The sequence below is a fragment of the Amblyomma mixtum genome, chromosome 1 (genome assembly GCF_055824585.1).
Source record: "Amblyomma mixtum isolate Tamu chromosome 1, ASM5582458v1, whole genome shotgun sequence".
Lineage (NCBI taxonomy): Eukaryota > Metazoa > Arthropoda > Arachnida > Ixodida > Ixodidae > Amblyomma > Amblyomma mixtum.
This window is the reverse complement of record NC_143012.1, coordinates 235,776,680-235,798,804: the sequence shown is the minus strand read 5'-3', so window position 1 is coordinate 235,798,804 and position 22,125 is coordinate 235,776,680. Positions and strand designations below refer to the sequence as shown.

The following is a 22,125-nucleotide window of genomic DNA, read 5'->3' as shown; positions in this document are numbered from 1 at the left end:
TAAAACTCTTTAAGCATCACCAAAGGCTCGACTCTTTCGAGCCACTCGGGAGCTTCAGGAGCAAGTTTCTGACCTTCAATATACCTATGCATGCACTCCCGAAAATAGATGCGTGCTGGCCCTGCATCAGGATCGCGATGATATCCTGCCATTCTGGAGCGCCAAATACAATGGAGGCCCATTAGCATAATAAGGTCGAATGGTGTCCCATCCTCACTCTCTACAGGCAAGTACCGAATACCATGAGAGTCCAGCGGTAATTCCTTTTTTAAAGTCCTTTGTAAGATGTCCCAAAAGTATACCCCCTCCCAACAGTGCAAAAAAAACGTGGTCTATTGTTCCTGGTTGTTTACAAATTAAACAATGGGATCCCCAAGGTAGAAATAAATGCTTCCCTTAAAAAATTTCTTTACTGGTAGTGTTCCGGTATGTAATTTAAAGAAAAATGTTTTTGCACTTGGTGGCACCTGCATCGCCTTGACACGCTTAAGTACGTCGCGTCCCAGGCCTCCATTGTATAAGGCCCTGTACATAGGTTGTGGAAGAACTACATCGCACAAATCCTTGTACAACTTCTTCCTGTTAACAGAAGGTAAATATTCATACGAAAATCGAACAGACAGGAATCGAACACTCGCGACAACCTCTCTGAAGTAACCAAAAATACGTCCCGAGAAACTTTCGGTTGAGACAACAAAGTCCGGCAGTGCATTTCCGAGCCTTAATTGGCACACAGTGCGCAAAAACGGATCACTTACATCGCGCACAAAACAAAATCTGCTTACAATCTGCCGCAGAAATAAGTGTCCCAGACTCAGGCCACCGTCCTTCACCCGCCTAAACAAATTGGTCCGGCTGCAGCGTTCCCAGTCCGCGGCCCACACAAAAACGGCAAAGATCCGGTGCAGTCTCTGTACGTTCATCCTTGCACAATGCAACACTTGCATCACGTACCACAGCCTAGACATAAAAAAACAGATTACACACTGTGGCCCTTGCGAAAATTGAAAGATGTCGCCCTTTCCACCTCTCCACCTTTTCACGCGTGGCTTGCGTCTGGGCTTTCCAGTACGAATCGCTATCGCGATAAACATCCAGTGGGACGCCTAAGTACTTTACTGGGGTCGTCACCCAGGACACGTTTGCAAAATTGCCGGGCTTCGTTGGCCATTCTCCGTGCCAAAGCCCCAGGGACTTTGACCAATTCACTTTACTACCGGTGACCTTGGTGAATTCTTTTACGCATGCCACGGCCTCGGTTACACCTTCCCGGTTGACTGTGAACACCGCGACATCATCCGCATAAGCCAGCAGCTTAACTTCTGCCGCCTGTAGCTGGAAGCCTCGAATTTTTTCACTTTCCATGATATTCAAACATAACGCTTCAATGTAAATGCAGAATAGAAGAGGGCTGAGGGGACAACCCTGGCGCACCGAACGCTGCAGGCTAATGGGGGCCCCCAAACTCTTATTTACAATTAATCTTGTCGTGCAGCTCCGGTACGCCAAGGCCACTCCCTCGCAAATAATGGACCCTACATTCACATGGTCGAGTATGCAGAACAAGATATCGTGCGAAACACAATTAAATGCCTTCTCAAGATCTAGCTGAAGGATGGCTACACAGCTATTTGTGTTATCACAACATTCCAGCACACACCTCGCTCTATGAATATTGGAAACAATAGAGCGTCCCTTGATCCCACACGTCTGGTGGGGACCGACTATATCTTGAATTACTGACTGTAGTCTACGGGCTAAAATCTTCATGAAAACTTTATAATCTACGTTTGTGAGGGCGATAGGACGATATGCTGTGACCTGCTTTAACTTTTCTGCTTCATCGGATTTAGGGATTAGCACTGTATGGGATTTACCATAAGACGGGGGCAATTCATTTACTTTGTAGGCTTCATTATACACTGCTGTCAGTACTGGCACTATTTCGTGTTTGTATGCTTTGTAAAAAGCCGCGATTAACCCATCAGGTCCAGGAGATCTTCCCAGGTTCAAATTTTCTATCGCGTGCTCAACCTCTGACGCAGTTATCGACAGCTCCAGCCTTTCTTTCCGTTGGTCCTCTAATCGCGGTAAAGCACCAAGAAACTTTTCCTTGAATGCGCTCACATCCACTTCTTGCTTGGCAAACAGCCCCTGATAATATTCAAGAAATGCCTGCTGGATATGCCCGCTGTCCACAGATAACACCCCGCCCCATTCAATCTTTTCAATGTGGTTTCGCTGAGCGTGCGTTTTTTCGATTCCTAGAGCTCGTTTTGAAGGTGTCTCCCCAACAGCGAAATCTTGCACCCTAGCCCGCACAAGTGCACCGCGATAGCGTTCTTCCTCGAAGAGTTCAATTTTGTGTTTTATTTTTCTAATGTCGTCCATCCATTTCCCTGGCTGTTCGCTTTCTTTTTCGAGAAGTTTAGCTAGTAAGGATCTTAAATTATCCTCTTCACGCCTCTCCTCTTGTCGTATACAGCTTGACCTTTCGATTGCTGCTATCTTTATTTGTTGTTTGCACAGTTCCCACTGCTGCCATACTTTCAGTTCCCCGCTCGTCTCTAATTTGCCGATTTCTTCGCATACTTTCCTGCTGAAAATGTCGTCTGTAATGAGCTTATTATTTAATTTCCACATCTCCCAAGAAAATTGATTTCCTCGTTTCTTTGTCCCTATCCCACACAACACTAAACAATGATCAGAAAATGATACCGGTACTACACTGTAGCTACTGCATTTCGTAATAACGTCCGGCGACACATAAATGCGATCTAGTCGCGCATGGCTTGACCGCTGAAAATGTGTGAACCTCACACAACGCGTGCCTTCTAAACATTCGGCCACATCATCGAGGTTGCACGTGTCTATAATTTCTGAGAGTACCTCAGTGCTTCTGTCCCTAAACGCCCGTGCACTGGTTTTGTCACAGCCTCCGAGGACGCAATTGAAGTCGCCCATGACAATCAGCGATTTCTCACAACTGAAGTACTTTTGTACGTTTTGAAAAAAGGCTGTCCTCTCATCCACCGCATTTGGGGCGTACACACAAATGATGCGCCAATATGTTTTGTTGTACAGGAAGTCAACCAAAACAAATCGACCCGATGAGCACGCCGTATATGCCTGAACCTCAAGTCCCGATACATTCTTTACAAAAATGAGACAACCCGCAGACGTGCCTACAGCGTGGGCCGCTACTGCAAAAAACCTAGACGTGAAACGTCGCACCATGCTCCCGGTCTCTTCTTCCCCGTCAATTTTCGTTTCCTGCACTGCCAGGACGTCGATCTCATGCTCAGTTAAAAGGCGGTACACCTGGCTCTGCTTCTTCTTACTTGCCAGTCCCCTGACATTAAGTGTACCGACTTTTATGGGGAACGCATGAGCCATTTTCATGCAGAAGAAAGAGGCCGGGAACACGGTGCTTACTTTCGCGTCTAGCGCTTGGCTAGATGACATCATTGACACCGGAGCCATCCGGTGCTGGTGCCAGGCCTGGCTGCGGGGGCGGTTTGTCGAGGGCTCTCCTCTCCGTCGACACCTTAGGTCGTGGCCGGATGGAGGACCGCCGTCCTTGGGTAGTTTTTGCCGGCGGCTCCTCGACGCTGCGGGCTTCCGCCTTGTCTCCTTCGGCTCTGGTCTGGGCGTGTGGCCGCTTCGCTGGGGCAGGGACGCTGGTTGTGCGGGCGCCGCTCTGGTCAAGGTTCTCCTCGGTCAGAGTCGCAGGCTCGGTTTCTTGGAGCGCCGGCACGCTTACTTCATCACTCGACGCCTCCGTCTCCTTTCTAGAAGGTTCCGCCCATTCAGGATTCCGTCCGGCATCGCTGCTGGAGGGTCCCGAAGAGCCCGTCAAGCCTGCTTGCTTTTCGGGTTCCTCTATGCCTCTCGCAGATTCCTCGGCCTCGACTACATCCATGAGAAGTTCCGCAGAGTCGTCTTTCGATGCACCGCCCGTAGCCACCGCTTAAGTGCGGACACACTCGTTATCCGTGTGGCCGTACCGCCGACATTTCGTACAGCGGGGAACCTTGCATTCACGCCGCACGTGGCCCGTACCATGGCAGCGCAAGCACTGCATTGGACGCCCAGGCGCCACGACAAGAGCCAACTCTCCGGCGACGCGTACCTGGTGTGGCAGGTCTTCCACTTTCAAGCCGGGCTTCAATTTCAGTAGGACAGTTCTTGTCGTTGAGCTCTTGTCATTGACGCCTTGTATCCGCCACCGCTCACGGGTAACGTCGGTTACTTTGCCAAACGCCGCGAATGCCGTCCGGATGTCGTCATCGGCCACACCGTGAAGCATCCAGTGTAGCCGCAGCTTTACCTGCTGGTCTTCCGGGTCGATAATGAGGCAGCGACGTCTCTTAACTTGCAGCTCATTGAAGGCGAGCAACTTCTTTGCTGCCTCCGTGTTCCGCAGGGTAACCGCCCACACATGGTTGATTTGGTACGCCCCCAACGCGACCACGTCGGGGAGCGTACCGGTCTCGGCCAGGGCGTCACGGAAGTCCTCGACCCGGAACGGCCTCGCTCGCACGTCGCCGTGAAGAAAAACGGTGTTGAAAACAACACGTCCTGTTGGCAGTGTCGGCAAAATGATCTGGTAATCCTTATCTTCGCAGTCATCGATCCTGTTTCCGCGGCCGTCAAAGGCCGCTATCGCCGCTCCGCTGGAGCCCATGACCCTGCGATCCGTTCAGCTCGGCTGCCGGAAGCAGAATGGACACCACGGAAACGGGAATAGGAGCAGGGATTTCTTGTTTGTTCTGGAGGTTGCGTCCGCGACTGCCGAAAAATCTTCCCCTGGCAATGTGAACAAATAAAAAAAATCAAAAACAATGTTCCCGCCCGGGATCGAACCGGGGACCTTGCGCGTGTGAGGCGCACGGGATAACCGCTACACCACGGAAACGGGAATAGGAGCACGGATTTCTTGTTTGTTCTGGAGGTTGCGTCCACGACTGCCGAAAAATCTTCCCCTGGCAATGTGAACAAATAAAAAAAATCAGAAACAATGTTTCCGCCCGGGATCGAACCAGGGACCTTGCGCGTGTGAGGCGCACGTGATAACCGCTACACCACGGAAATGGGAATGGGAGCAGGGATTTCTTGTTTGTTCTGGAGGTTGCGTCCGCGACTGCCGAAAAATCTTCCCCTGGCAATGTGAACAAATAAAAAAATCGAAAACAATGTTTCCGCCCGGGATCGAACCGGGGACCTTGCGCGTGTGAGGCGCACGTGATAACCGCTACACCACGGAAACGGGAATAGGAGCACGGATTTCTTGTTTGTTCTGGAGGTTGCATCCGCGACTGCCGAAAAATCTTCCCATGGCAATGTGAACAAATAAAAAAATCAAAAACAATGTTTCCGCCCGGGATCGAACCGGGGACCTTGCGCGTGTGAGGCGCACGTGATAACCGCTACACCACGGAAACGGGAATGGGAGCAGGGATTTCTTGTTTGTTCTGGAGGTTGCGTCCGCGACTGCCGAAAAATCTTCCCCTGGCAATGTGAACAAATAAAAAAATCAAAAACAATGTTGCCGCCCGGAATCGAACCGGGGACCTTGCAGGTGTGAGGCGCACGTGATACTCGCTACACCACGGAAACTTTTTTTTTCTTTATTGCCGGCTTCGCGAAAAACAAGATCACTGTACATGAAATGTTAAAATACGTCCTCAGACATTTGGCGGAGCGTTCATTAAAAGTGTTTCAAGTTTGCAAGTTCATCCATGATACCAATCCATTCTGGGGGGTCATTTTGGGACTTGAGTGCATCTCTGACATATAAAATGCGTAACATCAGGGGTCCCTCAAGGCGCCGGACTGTCCCCGCTTCTATTCCTCATTTACATTAATGATCTCCCTTGTAACATAAACTCTAATTTACGGCTTTTTGCAGATGATTGCGTCATATACAGAGTTATTGATGCGACCAATGATTCATCTTTACTTCAAACCGATCTTAACACACTCGCCTCATGGTGTAGTAAGTCCCTCCTTTCCTTAAACATTAGCAAGCGCAAATCTATGTCTTTCACGAAAAAACGCACTGTGAATCCGCATCAGTACAGCATTGGCTCACTTCTTGTCGACCCCACATTATCATACAGATATCTCGGCCTCCACCTAACACCATCCCTATCATGGGTAACCCACATTCAAAACATTTGCGCAGAAGCCTCACGCACACTCGGCTACTTACGACGTAACTTGTAGGCCGCATCCCCTGAAATAAAGAAACTAGCATACATGACATTCATTCGCCCGAAATTAGAATATGCGTCATTCATTTGGCATCCATCTCAAGCTTATCTCGGCGCCGACCTCGAAGCGGTACAGAACCGCGCCATCCGCTTTATAACATCTTCCTATTCAGGAAAAACCAGCATCACTGCACTGAAACAGTCCGTCTCCATTCCATCGCTCGTGTCACGCCGCATCATATCTCGCCTCTGTCTTCTGCATCGTTTCTACTATCATCCGCGCTCACGCCACGCAAAACTAGAACCCCCCCATAGGACGTCTGGCCGCTTGAACCATAATCATAGCATCGCTCGCATCAACTGTCGCACGTTAGCACTCAGTTCTTTTTTTCCCGCACGCAATAGCTCTATGGAATGCCCTGCCAAACACCATTGTATCATGCACTAATCGCAAATCATTCCGTGATATACTAAAGGACCATTTTTCGTGAGAGCAATCTTTTCAATTATATGTTGTGCTTGATACAGACAAGTGACCTTGCTTTTTTTCATTCCTTAGCCTTTGTTTACTCATGTGTTAATTTTTTTTTTACTTGTTAAATATTGTATAACCTTTTCGATGCCCTTACCTGCTGTACATTTCTATTTCTTTTCACTGTTATTTTTTTTTTCTTTCTTTGTAGTATTCTTGTCTTGTTGGTACAAATCTTGAGTTTGCTCCCCCCTTATGTAATGCCCTCGGGCCTTTAAGGGAAAAATAAATGAAATGAAATGAAAAACAAAGTACTGTCTCGCAGGGCGAGTATCAATGTCTGCATTCCGGACTGCCATACGCACTTTCCACAGACTGTGCAGGCCAAGCAGCATGACCATATCTAGGGGTATACTACCAAGATCTCGGACAGGTAGAAACCGGATGCCGCGAGGTGACAACGGGAGGTCTTTTTTTAAGGTTCTTTGAAGGATGTCCCACAAGAATACGGCATCCCAACACTCGAGGAAGATGTGTTCTGTTGTCTCTGGCTTTCTGCACAATAGACAGTTTGTAGACCACGGAACAAAGATTCCCTTTGCTTCAAGCCAGGGTTTTACCGGCAGTGTATTGCTGTGGAGCTGGAAGAAGAATGTTTTGGCTGAAGAGCGAATTGGCATCTTTTTAACTCGTTTTAGGACGTCTCCTCCTGGGCCTGCACTGTATATGGTACGATACAAAGGCACGGGCATCATTAAATCACATATATCTTTGTACAATTGCTTCTTAGAGACAGTACACAAAAATTCTAAAGAAAAACGAGCTTTCAACATCTGGAATGCAGCAACCACCTCAAACAGGAAACCGCGGACACACGTGCTTCGTACGTCACTCGTCGACACAACGAAATTTGGAAGGAGTTCACGTAGCCTAACCTGTATGACGCTTCTCAAGAAAGGATCACTTTGGTCCCGCAGAAACAAATCTGGAGGCGACCTGTCTCAAAAACAAATGGGCTAACCCCACACCTCCCTCTCTCACCGACCGGAACTAATTGGTCCGACTCGTTCGCTCCCATGTAGAGCCCCACACAAAAACGGCGAGAACTCTGTGCAGTTTCTGAACATTTACACGCTTCATGCACATAACTTGAATCACATACCAGATTTTCGCCACTATAAACAAATTGCATACTGTTGCCTGAGCAAACACTGACAGCTCACGTCCTCCCCAGTTTCGTGTTCTCTCTCGCGCTTTGTCAGTTTCGCAATTCCAATATTCAGTAGCATCCTTGTAATGCTCAAGGGGTACCCCTAAATAGTTTCCCAGTGATTCAGTCCATTGCATGTTTCGGAATGATAAAGGTTTGGTCTCCCATCTCCCGTGCCAAAAACCCAAGCATTTACCCCAATTCACAGTGCTCCCTGACATTCTACGAAATTTGTTTACAGTGCTCCCTGTTTCGTTGATGCTGTCTCTGTCTGTGCAAAACACTTCTATACCATCAGCGTAAGCTAAGAGTTTAACTTCACTCGCCATTAGACGGAAACCCCTCACTTGTTCATTGTGAATAACCTTCAAACAAAACGGTTCTAGGTATATTGCAAACAACAGAGGTGACAGTGGGCATCCTTGCCTCACGGATGTCAACACCTGAAAGGGTGTTGTGACGCACTTGTTGACTATAAGGCTCGTGAAACTCTCGGCATATGCCATCTTAACGCCTTCCATTATCACCGAACCTACATTAACGTGTTCTAATATGCTGAAGAGAATTTCGTGTACGACGCGATCAAAGGCCTTTTGCAAATCGATCTGCATCATTCCCCCCAAGCATCACAACACTCCATGACGCTTCTGGCCACATGTATGTTTGTAAAAATTGATCTTCCTTTAATTCCGCATGTCTGGTGGGGCCCAACTATTTCTTTCATCACCCTCTGGAGTCTTCTCGCCAAAGCCTTCGTGAAAATTTTGTAATCGACGTTTGTCACGTTGATGGGGCGATACGATGTCACTGAAAGCTGTTTCACGGGATCGTCAGTTTTAGGAATAAGCACAACGTGCGTTCTCCGAAAAGACAGGGGCAGTCGCTTTTCGTCATAAGCCTGCTTCAGTACTCTGTGCAGTGCAGCTGTTAGTTCATCCTTGAAAGTGTTATAAAACACCGCGCCTATACCGTCTGGCCCAGGCGTTTTGCCAGGGCAGAGTTCACCAATTGCTGCCCTTATCTCTTCCACCGTGATTGGCTCTTCTAGCGCAGACATCACATCCTGATCTAACTTCGGCATGAGGCTTAGAAATTCATGTTCAAATCCGTCGTCTACACTTCTCTTCCGACCGAGTAAATCACGATAGTAATCTACAAAAACTTGCCGGATTAAATCGGGGTCGGTGGTCACAGAATCCCCGTGCCTTATCTGTTTGATTTCATTCTTTGCTGCGTATCTCTTTTCGTCTGATAGGGATCGCTTCGTTAGTGTCTCTCCTAAAAGCAGTCTGCCGGCACGTGCCCGCACAACGGCTCCCATGTACTTTTCTTGGGCGAGAACTTCCAATTTATTTTTGAGTTCTTTGATTTCATCCGTATACCTGCCCGGATGTGCACTTTCCAAACTCAGGGCAAACTTTAGGTCGCACTGCAAATCTTTTTCTTTTTTCCTTTGATTGTGCCTTAGGAGGCTACTTCTTTCAATGGCTTTTATCTTAATTTGTTCTTTAAACTGTTCCCACATCTCGATCGATCTTTCTGGCTGAGCTTCTAGTAGAATCTGAATACTTTGCTTTACTTGGTTTAGAAAAAAAAAATTACCGACGATTACGTTACTTCCTAATGCGAAATTTGAGCGCAGCAAATAAGCTGTTTCACCTTTTCGATAGATTGAGGCAAAGAAATCAAGCAACACATGTATGCGCTATCACAGAATTTTTTTTTTATTTTTCGCAGGAAGAGGGGGGAGGGGGGCGGCGTGTACACCCAGCGGCAAACGATGGGGGCAGAAGCGCGCGCAGCAAGCGGACAACACGATAAAGGGAGGAGGGAAGAGATAGCAGCGACTGACTGATGCCGCTGACGCCGATAGTGAGTCAACCCCAGCTGCGGAGTTGGTTTCAGGGACAACGCCGCCGATGCCGACACAAACAATATGATACCCTCGCTTCCGCAGCGCTAAGAACCAGGTCTAGCCGTGGGAAGGTGGTCACGTATTCGTCGACGTGCCGGGGCCTACGTGAAATAACCGGCGCGTCGGCAACTGAAGAGCACCCTATCCACCACACAAGAACAGGGGGGGGGGACCCTTTCCTCCTCTTTCTGCATGGCGGCGACGGTGTTCTATGCAGTCACGCTATCTTGACTCTCTAGCGGCGTCAGCGGCATCCAGCGGTATCAGTCGGTCGCTGCTAGCGCTGGGGGATGAAAGGGGGGCGGAGCTGGTTACGAGGCCGACGACGACGCGAAACCCAGGAACGGACGCCAAAGAGCTGCGCTCTAAAACTTCGTCTTGTAGCAGTTTGACATTCAATTTCCATAACTCCCAGTTGAACAGCGACTTCGTTTGCTTTAATCCTATTGTGGCAATTACTATACTGTGATCGCTGAAAGATACATGTTTCACTTCATAGCGCGTGCACACTAGCAAAAGATCAGTTGAAACGTACAGTCTATCGAGTCTCGCATGGCTTGTTCGCTGGAAGTGCGTGAACTCTGGTATATCACCACTCGATAAAGCGTATCCAATGTCCTCCAAGTCATTTTCAAGCATCAGTTCGCTCAATAAATGCGCACTCTTGTCTCGAACAGCTTGCCGACCAACTCTGTCTTCGGCTCTGCAAACGCAGTTGAAGTCTCCAAGTAAAATAACGTATCTGTCACATTTCAGATAAGGCCCTACGTTTGCAAAGAACAATCTGCGTTCTTCCTCCCTATTTGGCGCATAAACGCAGATACTTCGCCACTCAACGTTTGACAAAGAAAAATCACAGACAATAAATCTACCATTTTCACACACAGTCAATGCTTCAAATTGGGCAGCCAAGGATTTGCGAACAAATAACGCACAGCCTCCCGAAGACCCAACAGCATGGCACACACACACACGTCGTATCTTTCTCTAAAAAGCTCGACCATGCGGTTCGTCTGCTCTTCACTTTCAACCTTCGTCTTCTGCACTGCAATTAAATCTAGGTTGTTTTCTAAAAAAGCACGTCTCACTTGATACTGCTTACGCCTCGCAGACAGCCCTCGCACGTTCAAAGTGGCTACAAGCAGTGCTGTGATGGAAATTGCTGCCATTTTCGCAACGAGTGAAACGAGCCGCATGGCCTTACCTTGAGCTCGTCAGCAAATAGAGACGTCCCATGTGCCGCAACACCGCTCCGGGGGTCTAGTGGTTGGCGCCTCGGCAACTGCTTAGGTGTCTCGGCCCCGTCACCGACGCCACAGACACCTCTTAGTTCCACGCTGGTAACGAAAACACTTTCCCCCGTCATGACGGGGTCATAGTTCCCGCAGGTCTCCGTTCCGGTGGGATGTTTGGCTTTGGCTTGAAGCTTGGGCGCCGAGTTAGGATCGTCTTTGCGGGCGTTTCCTCATTCTCGGTGTTCTCTGAACTGGCTGGAAGTTGTCGTCGTCCTCACGAGTACGCTTCGCCGCACCGCCGCTGCAAACATCCTCACTCGCGTCCATGGGGGCTGTGTCTTCCTTGGCAACGGCCTCCAAACCATCGCCCAAAGAATTCTCTCGCGCGCTAGTTTCCAGTGCCGGAGCATGTTCATGCTGCACGGTGGGTGGTGCCTCAACAGTGTTCTCATGGTCTTCAGGCACGTGCTCAGAAGAAAGAGGCGTGCTGGCAGCCGCATCCGCTTCTTTGAGAGCCCCGTTGGGCCCCTGACGCATCTTCGGCCTCTCCTTCGTCCATTAAATGTTCTACAAAACCATCACCTTTCCCAGACTCCGCAGCACTTGCGTACGTTTTCCCACACTGCCACTCGTTATGTCCGAAGCGGCGGCATAGGCTACAGCGCGGAACTTTGCAATCCCGTCGAATGTGCCCGGTCGACTTGCACCGCAAGCAGAGCGGCGGCCTTCCCGGCACAACAGTAAGTGCGGGCTCACCTGAAATTCTCAGCTGGTGAGGAATGTCGTCAGTCTTGACTCCGGCTTTCAGTTTCAAGGTGACGGTACGCGTTGTGGTTCCTTTGTCCACCACGCCTTGAGCCCGCCACCTTTCCTTCGTCACGTTCGTCACCTTTCCGTACGGGGACAGGGCCTCGTGCACATCCTCGTCAGCGACGCCGTACAGCACCCAGTGAATCTTTATCCACAGGTCTTGGTTGTTCGGATCCACGAGGATACACGGGCTGTTTTTCACTTTAACATCTCTGGCAGTCAAAAGCTTCTTCGTCGCGTCGGCGCTCTTCATTGTGACAGCCCACACATGGTTCATCTGGTACGCCCCCAAAGCCAGCACTTCGGGGAGCAAACCTAGACGAACCAACGCATCCCGGAAATCTTCGACACGGTAAGGCCTGTTTTTCGGATCAGCGTGCATAAAGATGGTATTCAAAACAATTTTTCCTGTTGGTAGCGTTGGCAGGATGACCTGGTAATCTTCATCCGAAGCAGCAAAAAACCTGTTTCCGCGACCAGCAGCGGCCGCTGACACCACTCCAGCGGAGCTCATGATAGCACGTCCGTTCGCTTCAGCGTCCGGAAATGGAATCCCCCACTGACCAGGTAAGGCGACAAAAGGCTTCTGGTGTGTCCACCCAATCGCCATGCCAGAAGCCATGACTTTTATCCCAGTTTATCTGGGCTCCAGTCGCATCCCAAAACTTTTCGACGACATTAGTTGCCTCTCTAATGCTATCTTTGCTGGCGCAGAACACCGCGATGTCATCCGCGTACGCCAGAATTTTGACTTCGGCAGCCTGTAATCTGTAACCTGTTATGCGCGCATTATGTTCAATCGCCAAACATAGTGGCTCAAGATAAGCGGCAAACAGCAGTGGTGACAGGGGGCATCCCTGTCTCACCGACTAGAGCACGCACAAGCTATCAGTGAGCGCACCGTTAACAATAATACCCGTTGTACATTTTTTGTACATCGTGACGCCTTCCGTAATCACACTGCCCACATTCGTGTGTTCAAGTATGCAGAGCAATGCCTTGTGCTACACCACGGAAACGAGAATGGAAGCACGGATTTCTTGTTTGTTCAGGAGGTTTCGTCCGCGACTGCCAAGAATTCTTCCGCTAGGAATGCAAACAAATAAAAAAATCAAAATAATGTTTCCGCCCGGGATCGAACCGGGGACCTTGCGCGTGTGAGGCGCATGTGATAACCGCTACACCACGGAAACGGGAACGGAAGCAGGGATTTCTTGTTTGTTCAGGAGGCTGCGTCCGCGACTGCCAAGAATTCTTCCGCTAGGAATGCGAACAAATAAAAAAGTCAAAAATAATGTCTGCGCCCGGGATCGAACCGGGGACCTTGCGCGTGTGAGGCGCACGTGATAACCGCTACACCACGGAAACGGGAACGGAAGCAGGGATTTCTTGTTTGTTCAGGAGGCTGCGTCCGCGACTGCCAAGAATTCTTCCGCTAGGAATGCAAACAAATAAAAAAATCAAAAATAATGTTTCCGCCCGGGAACCTTGCGCGTGTGAGGCGCACGTGATAACAGCTACACCACGGAAACGGAAATGACAGCAGGGATTTTTGTTTGTTCTGGAGGCTGCGTCCGCGACTGCCAAAAATTTTTCCCCTGAGAATGCGAACAAATAAACAAAACAAAAACAATGTTTCCGCCCGGGATCGAACCGGGGACCTTGCGCGTCTGAGGCGCACGTGATAACCGCTACACCTTTTTTTTTCTTCATTTCCTGGCTTTGGAAAACAACACTTCACGAAAAAAAACAGAAAAATCACAAAAGCAATAGTACAAGACAATGAACACATTGAAAGTCATACTCAGCCAGCGTCAGGCTGGCTTCGTCACATTAAAACTCCCGCAAAGTCTACCCTTGAGAGCCAGTCGGGAGGTTCCGCAGCCGCTTTTTGTATAGCGACAAACCAATCCATAGACTCTCGGAAATAAATTCGGGCAGGGCGCGCTTCCCTGTCACAGTGATAGCCTGCCATTTTGGAGCGCCATATACAGTGGAGACCCAGGAGCATAATTAAATCAAACGGAACCCCGTCGTCATTATCAATGCTTAAATATCGAATGCCATGCGAATCTAGGGGAAATCTTTCTTCATAGTCCGTTGCAAAACATCCCACAAATAAACCCCTTCCCAACAATGTAAAAAAACATGGTCTATTGTTTCCAGCTGCTTACAGATTAAACAATGCGAACCCCAAGGTAAAAATAAATCCTTTCCCTCGAAAAATTTCTTTACTGGCAACGTTCCGGAGTGTAATTTAAAGAAAAAGGTCTTAGCTCCTGGCGGCACCTGCATTTTCTTTACCCTCTTTAAGACGTCTGAGCCTGGGCCTCCACTGTATAAGGCTCTATACAACGGTTGTGGCAATACAGTGTCGCATAAATCGTGGTACAGCTTTTTCCGTTTTACACAGGACAAATATTCATTAGAAAAACGCACTGAAGGAAATCTAACACTTGCGACGACCTCTCTGTAAAAACCGAAAATACCACACGTAACTTCTTCGGTGGAGACAACAAACTCCGGCAGTAGGCGCCGCAGCCTAACTTGGCAGACAGTGCGCAAGAAAGGGTCAGAAACGTCGCGAAAAAACAAAAACCGGTTGACCACTTGCCGCAAAAAGAGGTTTCCAAGTCCCAAGCCGCCATCTTTTACCCGACGGAATAAATTTGTTCTGCTGCAGTGTTCCCATTCTGCAGCCCAAACAAAGACGGCGAAAATTCTGTGGAGCTTCTGTACGTTTACACGCGAACAATGCAAAACTTGCATAACAAACCAAAGTTTACTGATAAAAAAAAAGGTTACATACAGTAGCCCTGGCGAAAATCGATAAGCTGGCACCTTTCCACCTCTCCGCTTTTTCCCGTAGCGCTTTCGTCTGCTCTTGCCAATATTGCTCGCTTTGACGGTAACCATCAAGCTCGACGCAGTACTTGGTTGGGGTTTTCGCCCACGACACATTTGCAAAGTGCTCAGGCTTCGATGGTAACCGTCCATGCCAGAGCCCAAGGCACTTGGCCCAGTTCACCTCCGGTAACCTGAGAGAACTCACGGACACATTTGACAGCCTCGGTTATACTCTCATGGTCAACCGTACAAACTGCAACATCGTCCGCGTATGCAAGCAGCTTCACCTCGGCTGCTTGTAACTTAAACCCATTTACGTTATCATTGTTCAATATTTTAATACACAATGTCTCAATATATATACAAAACAAAAGAGGGCTGAGAGGGCAGCCCAGTCGCACCGAACGCTGCACGCTAATGGGGGCCCCCAGACTCTTATTTACGATCAATCTCGTCGTGCAGTTTCGGTACGCCAGGGCCACGCCCTTGCGGATAACTGACCCAACATTCGCATGGTCCAAAATAGAAAACAAAATTTCGTGATCGACGCAGTCAAAAGCTTTCTCAAGGTCGACCTGGAGAATGGCCACCCGACCATTCGAGTCATCACAACACTCAAGCACACTTCGCATCTTATGAATATTGGACATTATTGACCTCCCTTTTATCCTACACGTCTGGTGTGGCCCAACTATATCCTTAATCACCGTCTGCAACCTCCGAGCCAAAACCTTCATAAAAATTTTATATTCAACGTTCGTAAGTGCTATGAGTCTGTAGGCTGTAACCAGTCGCAATTTATCTATTTGATCCGTTTTAGGAATGAGCACCGTGTGGGATGACCCATATGACGGAGGCAGGGCATTTACTGTGTAGGCTGCGTTAAAGATCACGTTCAGGATAGGGGCAATTTCGTGCTTGAATTCTTTGTAAAAACGCGCGCTGAGCCCATCTGGTCCCGGCGATTTACCGGGGTTTAAACTGGCGATTGCATGCTCCACTTCGGCTTCAGTGATAGCCATTTCTAATCTCTCTTTTACGTCATCACCGAGACGCGGCATCGCCGCCAGAAACTTATCTTTAAACGTGATAGTGTCTACCACGTGGAAAGCGAAGAGCGCTTGGTAATGCTCGTTGAAAGCTGCTTTGATGTGGTCGTTGTCCGCCGACAAGACACCGTCCCATTCTATTTTGTCGACATGGTTTCTTTCAGCGTTTGCTTTTTCCAACCCTAGCGCTCGTTTTGATGGCGTCTCCCCTGCAGCTATGTCTTCTGCCCTTGCCCTCACTAACGCTCCCCGATACCGTTCTTCTTCCATCAATTCTAGTTTTTGCTTTCTTTTCCTTACATCTTCAGTCCATTTCCCCGGCGCTAGTGATTCCTGTTGAAGCAGCCTATGGAGCAGCTTCTTTAACTCTGTCTCTGTTTTTCTTGAAACCGTATACAGGCAGCCCTCTCTATTGCTTTAATTTTTATAGTTTCTTTACACAGCTCCCACTGTTGCCATATGTGCATATTTTTACCGGGGCCTATTTTTGCAATTTCATCTTTTACTATGCGGGTATACAGTTCTTCCTGCAGGAGTTTATTATTGAATTTCCACATTTCCCACGAAAAAGAATTCCCTCTCTTTACCATCCCAAAACAACATTTAACTAAACGATGGTCTGAAAAGGATACTGGCACAACTTCGTGACTATTACATTCAGGTAAGACATCAACGGATGCATAAATGCGGTCCAGCCGTGCATGGCTAGAACCCTGAAAGTCTGTGAGCTTTACTGTACGCGTTCTCTCAAGACACTCTCCCACATCTTCCATGTTCCATTTCTCAACCATTCGCGATAACACTTGTGTGCTGGCATCTCTAAACGGTCGAGGGCTTGTCTTATCTCGCGCACTAAAAAAACACTTAAAATCGGCCAGGCGGTCAGCTGTCTGTCACTACGAAGGCGCTCTTCGATGCTATAAAAAAACTGCGCCCTTTCTTCTGCTTCATTAGGCGCGTACAGACAAATAATCCGCCACTCGACGTTATTCAATCGAAAGTCAAGGAAGACACACCGGCCCGACACACAAGAGAAATGAGCTTGCACTTCTAGCCCCGGCAACTTCTTTAGAAAAAGAACACAGCCAGCCGATGTGCCTACAGCGTGGCTAACTACAGCAAAAAACGAGGACGTGAAACGTTGCACCATGCTCCCGGTCTCTTATTCGCCGTCTACTCTCGTCTCCTGCACAGCCAGTACATCTATGCCGTGCTCCGTTAAAAGCCGAAAGAGCTGGCCTTGCTTTCTCTTTCCTGGCAGACCTCTAACATTCAGGGAGGCGACTTTCAGCGGAGATGCAGGAGCCATTTCTACATAAGATGAAGAGACCGAAAGCGTGGTGCTTACCTCTCGCGTCCAGCACATGGCTAGACGCCACCGCCGCCGCCGGCGTCATCCTGAGCGTGCACCTGGCCCTGCTCAGAAGGCGCCTTGTCGCCAGCGCGCTTCTCGCTCGCAAGGTTAGGGCGCGGCCGAAAAGGGGCCCGCCTTGCTTGAGGCGTCTTTGCTGGTGGTTCCTCTACGCTGGGCGCCGCCTCCTTGTCGCCGTCGGGGCTGGTGTCTCCATGGGGACGCTTCCCAGGCGTAGCCACAGTGGTCGCACGGCCACCGGTGTTCTGCCGATGACCCTCGGTCGGCTCCTTCGCTACAAAGTCCATGGGCACTGGTAGGCTTTTTGCATCCCCTGAAGTCGCCTCCTTTGACTGAGGCGAGTCTCCCGTTGGTGGCTGGAGTCCTGGTCCACTGCCAAGGGGGGCGTCGCCGCTTGAAGTCGCCGACGTGTCCAGCGACACGGGGAGGTTGCCCAACTCGTCGGTACCCCTCGCTGCGTCCTCAGCCTCAGCGACATCCATCAGCTCCCCGCTGTCTCCTTTCCCTCCGAGCCCGGTCGCAGACGCGTAGGTACGGACGCAGTCCTCGTCCGCATGTCCGTAGCGCCTGCACTTGGAGCACCTGGGAACCTTGCAGTCGCGACGAACGTGACCCGCACCGTGGCAACGCAGGCACTGCATCGGCCGTCCGGGCACCACCACGAGAGCCAACTCGCCGGCGACGCGAACCTGGTGGGGCAGGTCGTCCACCTTCATACCTGGCTTCAACTTGAGCAGCACTGTTCTCGTGGTGGATCCCTTCTCTTTCATTCCTTGAACGCGCCAACGCTCCCGCGTCACCTCGGTCACGTTTCCGAACGCCGCGAAAGCAGTCCGGATGTCGTCGTCAGCGACGCCGTGCAGCATCCAATGCAGGCGCAGCTTTACTTGCTGATCCTCGGGGTCGAAAACGATGCACCGGCGACCCTTTACCTCAAGCTCCTTCAAGGCGGCTAATTTCTTCGCTGCTTCTGGGCTGCTGAAGGTTACCGCCCACACGTGGTTTACCTGGTACGCCACCAACGCCACGATGTCGGGGAGCGCACCAGTGTTGGCGAGGGCGTCCCTGAAGTCCTCGACCCTGTAAGGTCTCACACGCACATCTCCGTGCAAAAAAACTGTGTTTAGAACAACACGTCCGGTGGGCAGGGTAGGCAAAAAGATCTCATACTCCTTGTCTTCGGCGCTGAACCTGTTTCCGCGGCCATCGATGGCCGCTGTCGCCGCTCCGTGGAAGCTCATGATCCTGCGTCCGTACACGCCAGTGGCCGGAAGTAGAATAATAACCGCTACACCACGAAAATGGGAATGAGAGCAGGGATTTCTTGTTTGTTCTGGAGGCTGCGTCCGCGACTGCCAAACATTTTTCCATTGGGACTCCCAGTGACGACACCAAAGCGGCCGACGAACCAGAGAGCCAACAGCCGACGGGCGGCTCCCTCGGCGTCTCTAACGAGACGTCAGAGAACGGGGCGTGCCCATCAGAGCCCGTAGTCGTCGAGGGAAAGGACCTGAACGAGGACCACCACGAGAATACCGGCGCCCGCACAACAAGCGTCACGCCCCCCGTTACCACCCCGGCGAAGCGAACCCATGACCAGGCCAGCCCCGAAGGGGACAAAGTGGTAGCACCCGGTGTCGAGGAGCCCCCTGCAAAGACGACTCAAGCCCGGCGTTCGTCGTTACGGCCACGCCCAAACCATGCGGCTGACAAACGGTACTCCTCCGCAGGCAAGGTACTACTCGAGAAGACTGATGTTCTTGCGCCGGATGATACCGGCGGCAACAGTGGCGTCTAGCTGCGCGCTAGACGTGGAAGGTAAGCACCATGCTGTTGGTTCCTTCCTCTTGCGTAAAAATGGCTCCCGCCTCCGCCTTTAGAGTCGCTACATTGAATGTGAGGGGCCTGGCGGCAAGGAAAAAACAAGGTCAAGTGTACCGACTTATTACTGAGCGCGAGATAGATGTATTGGCCGTGCAGGAGACGAAAGTGGACGGCAACGAAGGGACCGACAGCATGGTGCGACGTTTCACGACTAGATTTTATGCTGTCGTCACTCAAGCAGTGAGAACATCGGCTGGCTGCGTGCTTTTTGTAAAGATGCCGGGGCTAGAGGTGCAGGCTTATTTTTCGTGTGTGTCTGGCCGCTGTATTGTGCTTGATTTTTGTCTGAACGGCACTGAGTGGCGCATTGTTACTGTGTACGCGCCGAATGTGGTTGAGGAAACGGTTGCCTTTTTCCAAAGCCTCCAAGAGCGCCTTTGCACGGAGAGGCGGCTCATTGTATTAGGCGACTTCAATTGTGTTCTTAATGCGCACGATAGGTCAAGCATCCGGGGGTTTCGAGACAGGAGCACTGAAGTGTTGATGCGAATGATCGAGAACGGAAACCTTGAGGATGTGGCTGAACTTATTGAGGGTGCGCGGACAGTGCAGTTCACTCATTTCCAGGGCTCAAGCCATGCACGGCTGGACCGCATTTACGCATCAGTCGACCTTGCCCCTGATTGCAACCATTATGAAGTTGTGGGAGTCTCCTTCTCAGACCACTGTTTAGTTGAGTGCTGCCTGGGAAGTGTGAACCGAAGCAAGGCATTTTCGTGGGAAATGTGGAAGCTAAACAACACGCTTCTTCACGAAGAAATCTACTGCATAGCAGTAAAGGATGAAATAGGGAAAATAAACCCGCGCAAGAACCTGAAGATTTGGCAACAGTGGGAGCTAAGTAAAGAATCTTTAAAAATCAAATCAATAGAAAGGGCGACAGGTATCCGTTATAAGGAAAAACAAGACGAAGCTGAGCTAAGGGCACTGCTTCAAACGCTGATGAAGCAGGAATGCAAAGAGCCTGGGAAATGGATAGAAGATGTCAGGAAAACAAAACAAAACATAGAGCTTATGGAAGAACGGCGTTATCGCGGAGCACTAGTGAGGGCAAGGGCGGAAGACACAGCTGCTGGCGAAGCGCCATCGAAACGTGCTCTTGGTCTAGAAAAAGCGCGCGCTGCAAGAAATCACATCGATAAAATAGAATGGCGGGGTATCTTATCGGCAGACACTGACCACATCAAAGAAGCCTTTAATGAATACTACCAGAGGCTTTCTTCATCGACTCCTGTAGACGCAGTAGCCTTTACGCATCAGTTTCTTGGTGCAATGCCACGGCTTGACGAAGAAAGCAAAAAAGATAATGGAACTAGCAATAACTCACAGCGAGGTAGAGCACGCGATAGATCAGTTAAACCTAGGAAAATCACCAGGACCAGATGGATTCAGTGCGGCATTTTATAACGAATTTAAGCACGAACTGCCCCAGTGCTGTGTACAATGTTCAATGAAGCCTATGAAATAAACGTATTGCCTCCGTCTTTTCGGATCTCCCATACAGTGCTCATACCTAAAACGGATGATATAGAGAAATTACAATTGGTTGCAGTGTATCGACCCATAGCACTCACTAATGTGGACTACAAAATTTTTATGAAGGTATTGGCGCGAAGACTGCAGACAGTGATATCGGATATTGTTGGACCCCACCAGACATGTGGAATCAAAGGGCGCTCAATTTTTTCAAACATTCACAAAGCGCGCAGTGTGCTTGAAAGCTGTGACGACATCAATGGGCGAGTAGCGATGCTTCAGATTGATCTCGAAAAGGCATTTGATTGTGTTTCCCATGAAATTTTGTTTACCGTTTTAGACCATGTGAACGTCGGTTCAGTTATCCGTAAGGGTGTAGCCCTGGCGTATCGAAACTGCACGACAAGACTGATTGTTAACAAGAGTCTGGGGGCCCCCATTAGCGTGCAGTGTTCGGTGCGTCAGGGCTGCCCCCTCAGCCCTCTCTTGTTTTGTATTTACATCAATATGCTGTGCATGAAAATCATAGAAAACAATAGTATTAATGGCTTTAGGTTACAAGCAGCTGAAGTTAAGCTGCTGGCCTATGCAGATGACGTTGCAGTATTTACGGTTGATCAGGGGAGCGTAAGTGAAGCTATCGGGTGTGTACGCGCGTTCAGCGAAGTCACAGGTAGCGGGGTTAACTGGTCCAACTGCCTTGGGCTCTGGCATGGATGGTGGCCATCCCACCCGGTCCATTTCGCCAACGTACCGTGGGCGACTACCCCGGGCAAGTATTTGGGCGTTCCGCTCGATGCTTATCGCGATAGCGAGGAGTATTGGAAAGAGCAAACTAAAGACACACGTGACCGAGCTGGGAAATGGAAAGGCACCAGCCTTTCAATTTTCGCCAGAGCTACAGTCTGCAATCTTTTTTTATTAGAAAACTCTGGTATGTGATGCAGGTTTTGCATTGCTCGCGTGTGAACGTTTAGAAGCTACACAGGATTTTTGCAGTTTTCATATGGGCGTCCGAATGGGAACGTTGTAGCAGAACGAACCTGTTCCGGCGGGTAAAAGACGGGGAGCTAGGGCTAGGGCACCTCTTTTTAAGGCAGCTGGTGAACCGTTTTTTGTTTTTTCGCGACGTCACAGACCCGTTCTTGCGCACCGTGTGCCAAGTGAAGCTGCGACGATTGCTGCCGGAGTTTGTGGTATCCACAGAAGAGCTCTCTGGTGGAACTTTTGGTTACTACAAAGAGATTGTAGCAAGCGTTCGGTTTCTTTCATCACGTTTTTCCACCGATAATTTGTGGAAAAGTAAAAGGAAAAAGTTGTACAATGATCTTTGTGATATTGTTTTCCCAGAGCCTATGTACAGGGCCTTGTACAGTGGAGGCCCAGGAGGGGATGTTTTAAAAAGGGTGAAAAAAATGCAGGTGCCACCAGGAGTAAAGACTTTCTTTTTTAAGTTACACACCGGGACGTTACCAGTTAAAAAGTTTCTAGAGGGAAAGGATTTATTTTTACCGTGGGGATCGAACTGCTTAATTTGTAAACAGCCTGAAACAATAGACCATGTTTTTTTGCATTGCTGGGAAGGGGTTTATTTTTGGGACGTGTTACAAAGGACCATAAAGAAAGAGCTACCACTTGAC

At 49.6% G+C, this 22,125-nt stretch overlaps 2 protein-coding genes and 6 non-coding genes across 8 annotated transcripts; all 8 read right to left on the bottom strand.

Annotated features, from left to right (window-relative positions):
* Positions 1-4,845: 4,845 nt before the first annotated feature.
* TRNAV-CAC (transfer RNA valine (anticodon CAC)) lies at positions 4,846-4,918 on the bottom strand. Its single transcript has one exon. It is a non-coding gene; the product is annotated as a tRNA-Val (tRNA).
* A 103-nt stretch (positions 4,919-5,021) lies between these two features.
* On the bottom strand, positions 5,022-5,094 carry TRNAV-CAC (transfer RNA valine (anticodon CAC)). The gene has a single exon. It is a non-coding gene; the product is annotated as a tRNA-Val (tRNA).
* A 102-nt stretch (positions 5,095-5,196) lies between these two features.
* On the bottom strand, positions 5,197-5,269 carry TRNAV-CAC (transfer RNA valine (anticodon CAC)). The gene has a single exon. It is a non-coding gene; the product is annotated as a tRNA-Val (tRNA).
* A 102-nt stretch (positions 5,270-5,371) lies between these two features.
* TRNAV-CAC (transfer RNA valine (anticodon CAC)) lies at positions 5,372-5,444 on the bottom strand. Its single transcript has one exon. It is a non-coding gene; the product is annotated as a tRNA-Val (tRNA).
* A 6,072-nt stretch (positions 5,445-11,516) lies between these two features.
* LOC149371211 (uncharacterized) lies at positions 11,517-12,371 on the bottom strand. Its single transcript, XM_089579630.1, has one exon. It carries the CDS (start codon positions 12,369-12,371, stop codon positions 11,517-11,519), a length of 855 nt encoding a protein of 284 aa, XP_089435756.1.
* Positions 12,372-12,977: 606 nt separating this feature from the next.
* On the bottom strand, positions 12,978-13,050 carry TRNAV-CAC (transfer RNA valine (anticodon CAC)). Its single transcript has one exon. It is a non-coding gene; the product is annotated as a tRNA-Val (tRNA).
* Positions 13,051-13,152: 102 nt separating this feature from the next.
* Positions 13,153-13,225, bottom strand: TRNAV-CAC (transfer RNA valine (anticodon CAC)). Its single transcript has one exon. It is a non-coding gene; the product is annotated as a tRNA-Val (tRNA).
* A 3,896-nt stretch (positions 13,226-17,121) lies between these two features.
* On the bottom strand, positions 17,122-18,366 carry LOC149371208 (uncharacterized). Its single transcript, XM_089579608.1, has one exon. The coding sequence runs from the start codon at positions 18,364-18,366 to the stop codon at positions 17,122-17,124; it is 1,245 nt and encodes a 414-aa protein (XP_089435734.1).
* Positions 18,367-22,125: the final 3,759 nt, after the last annotated feature.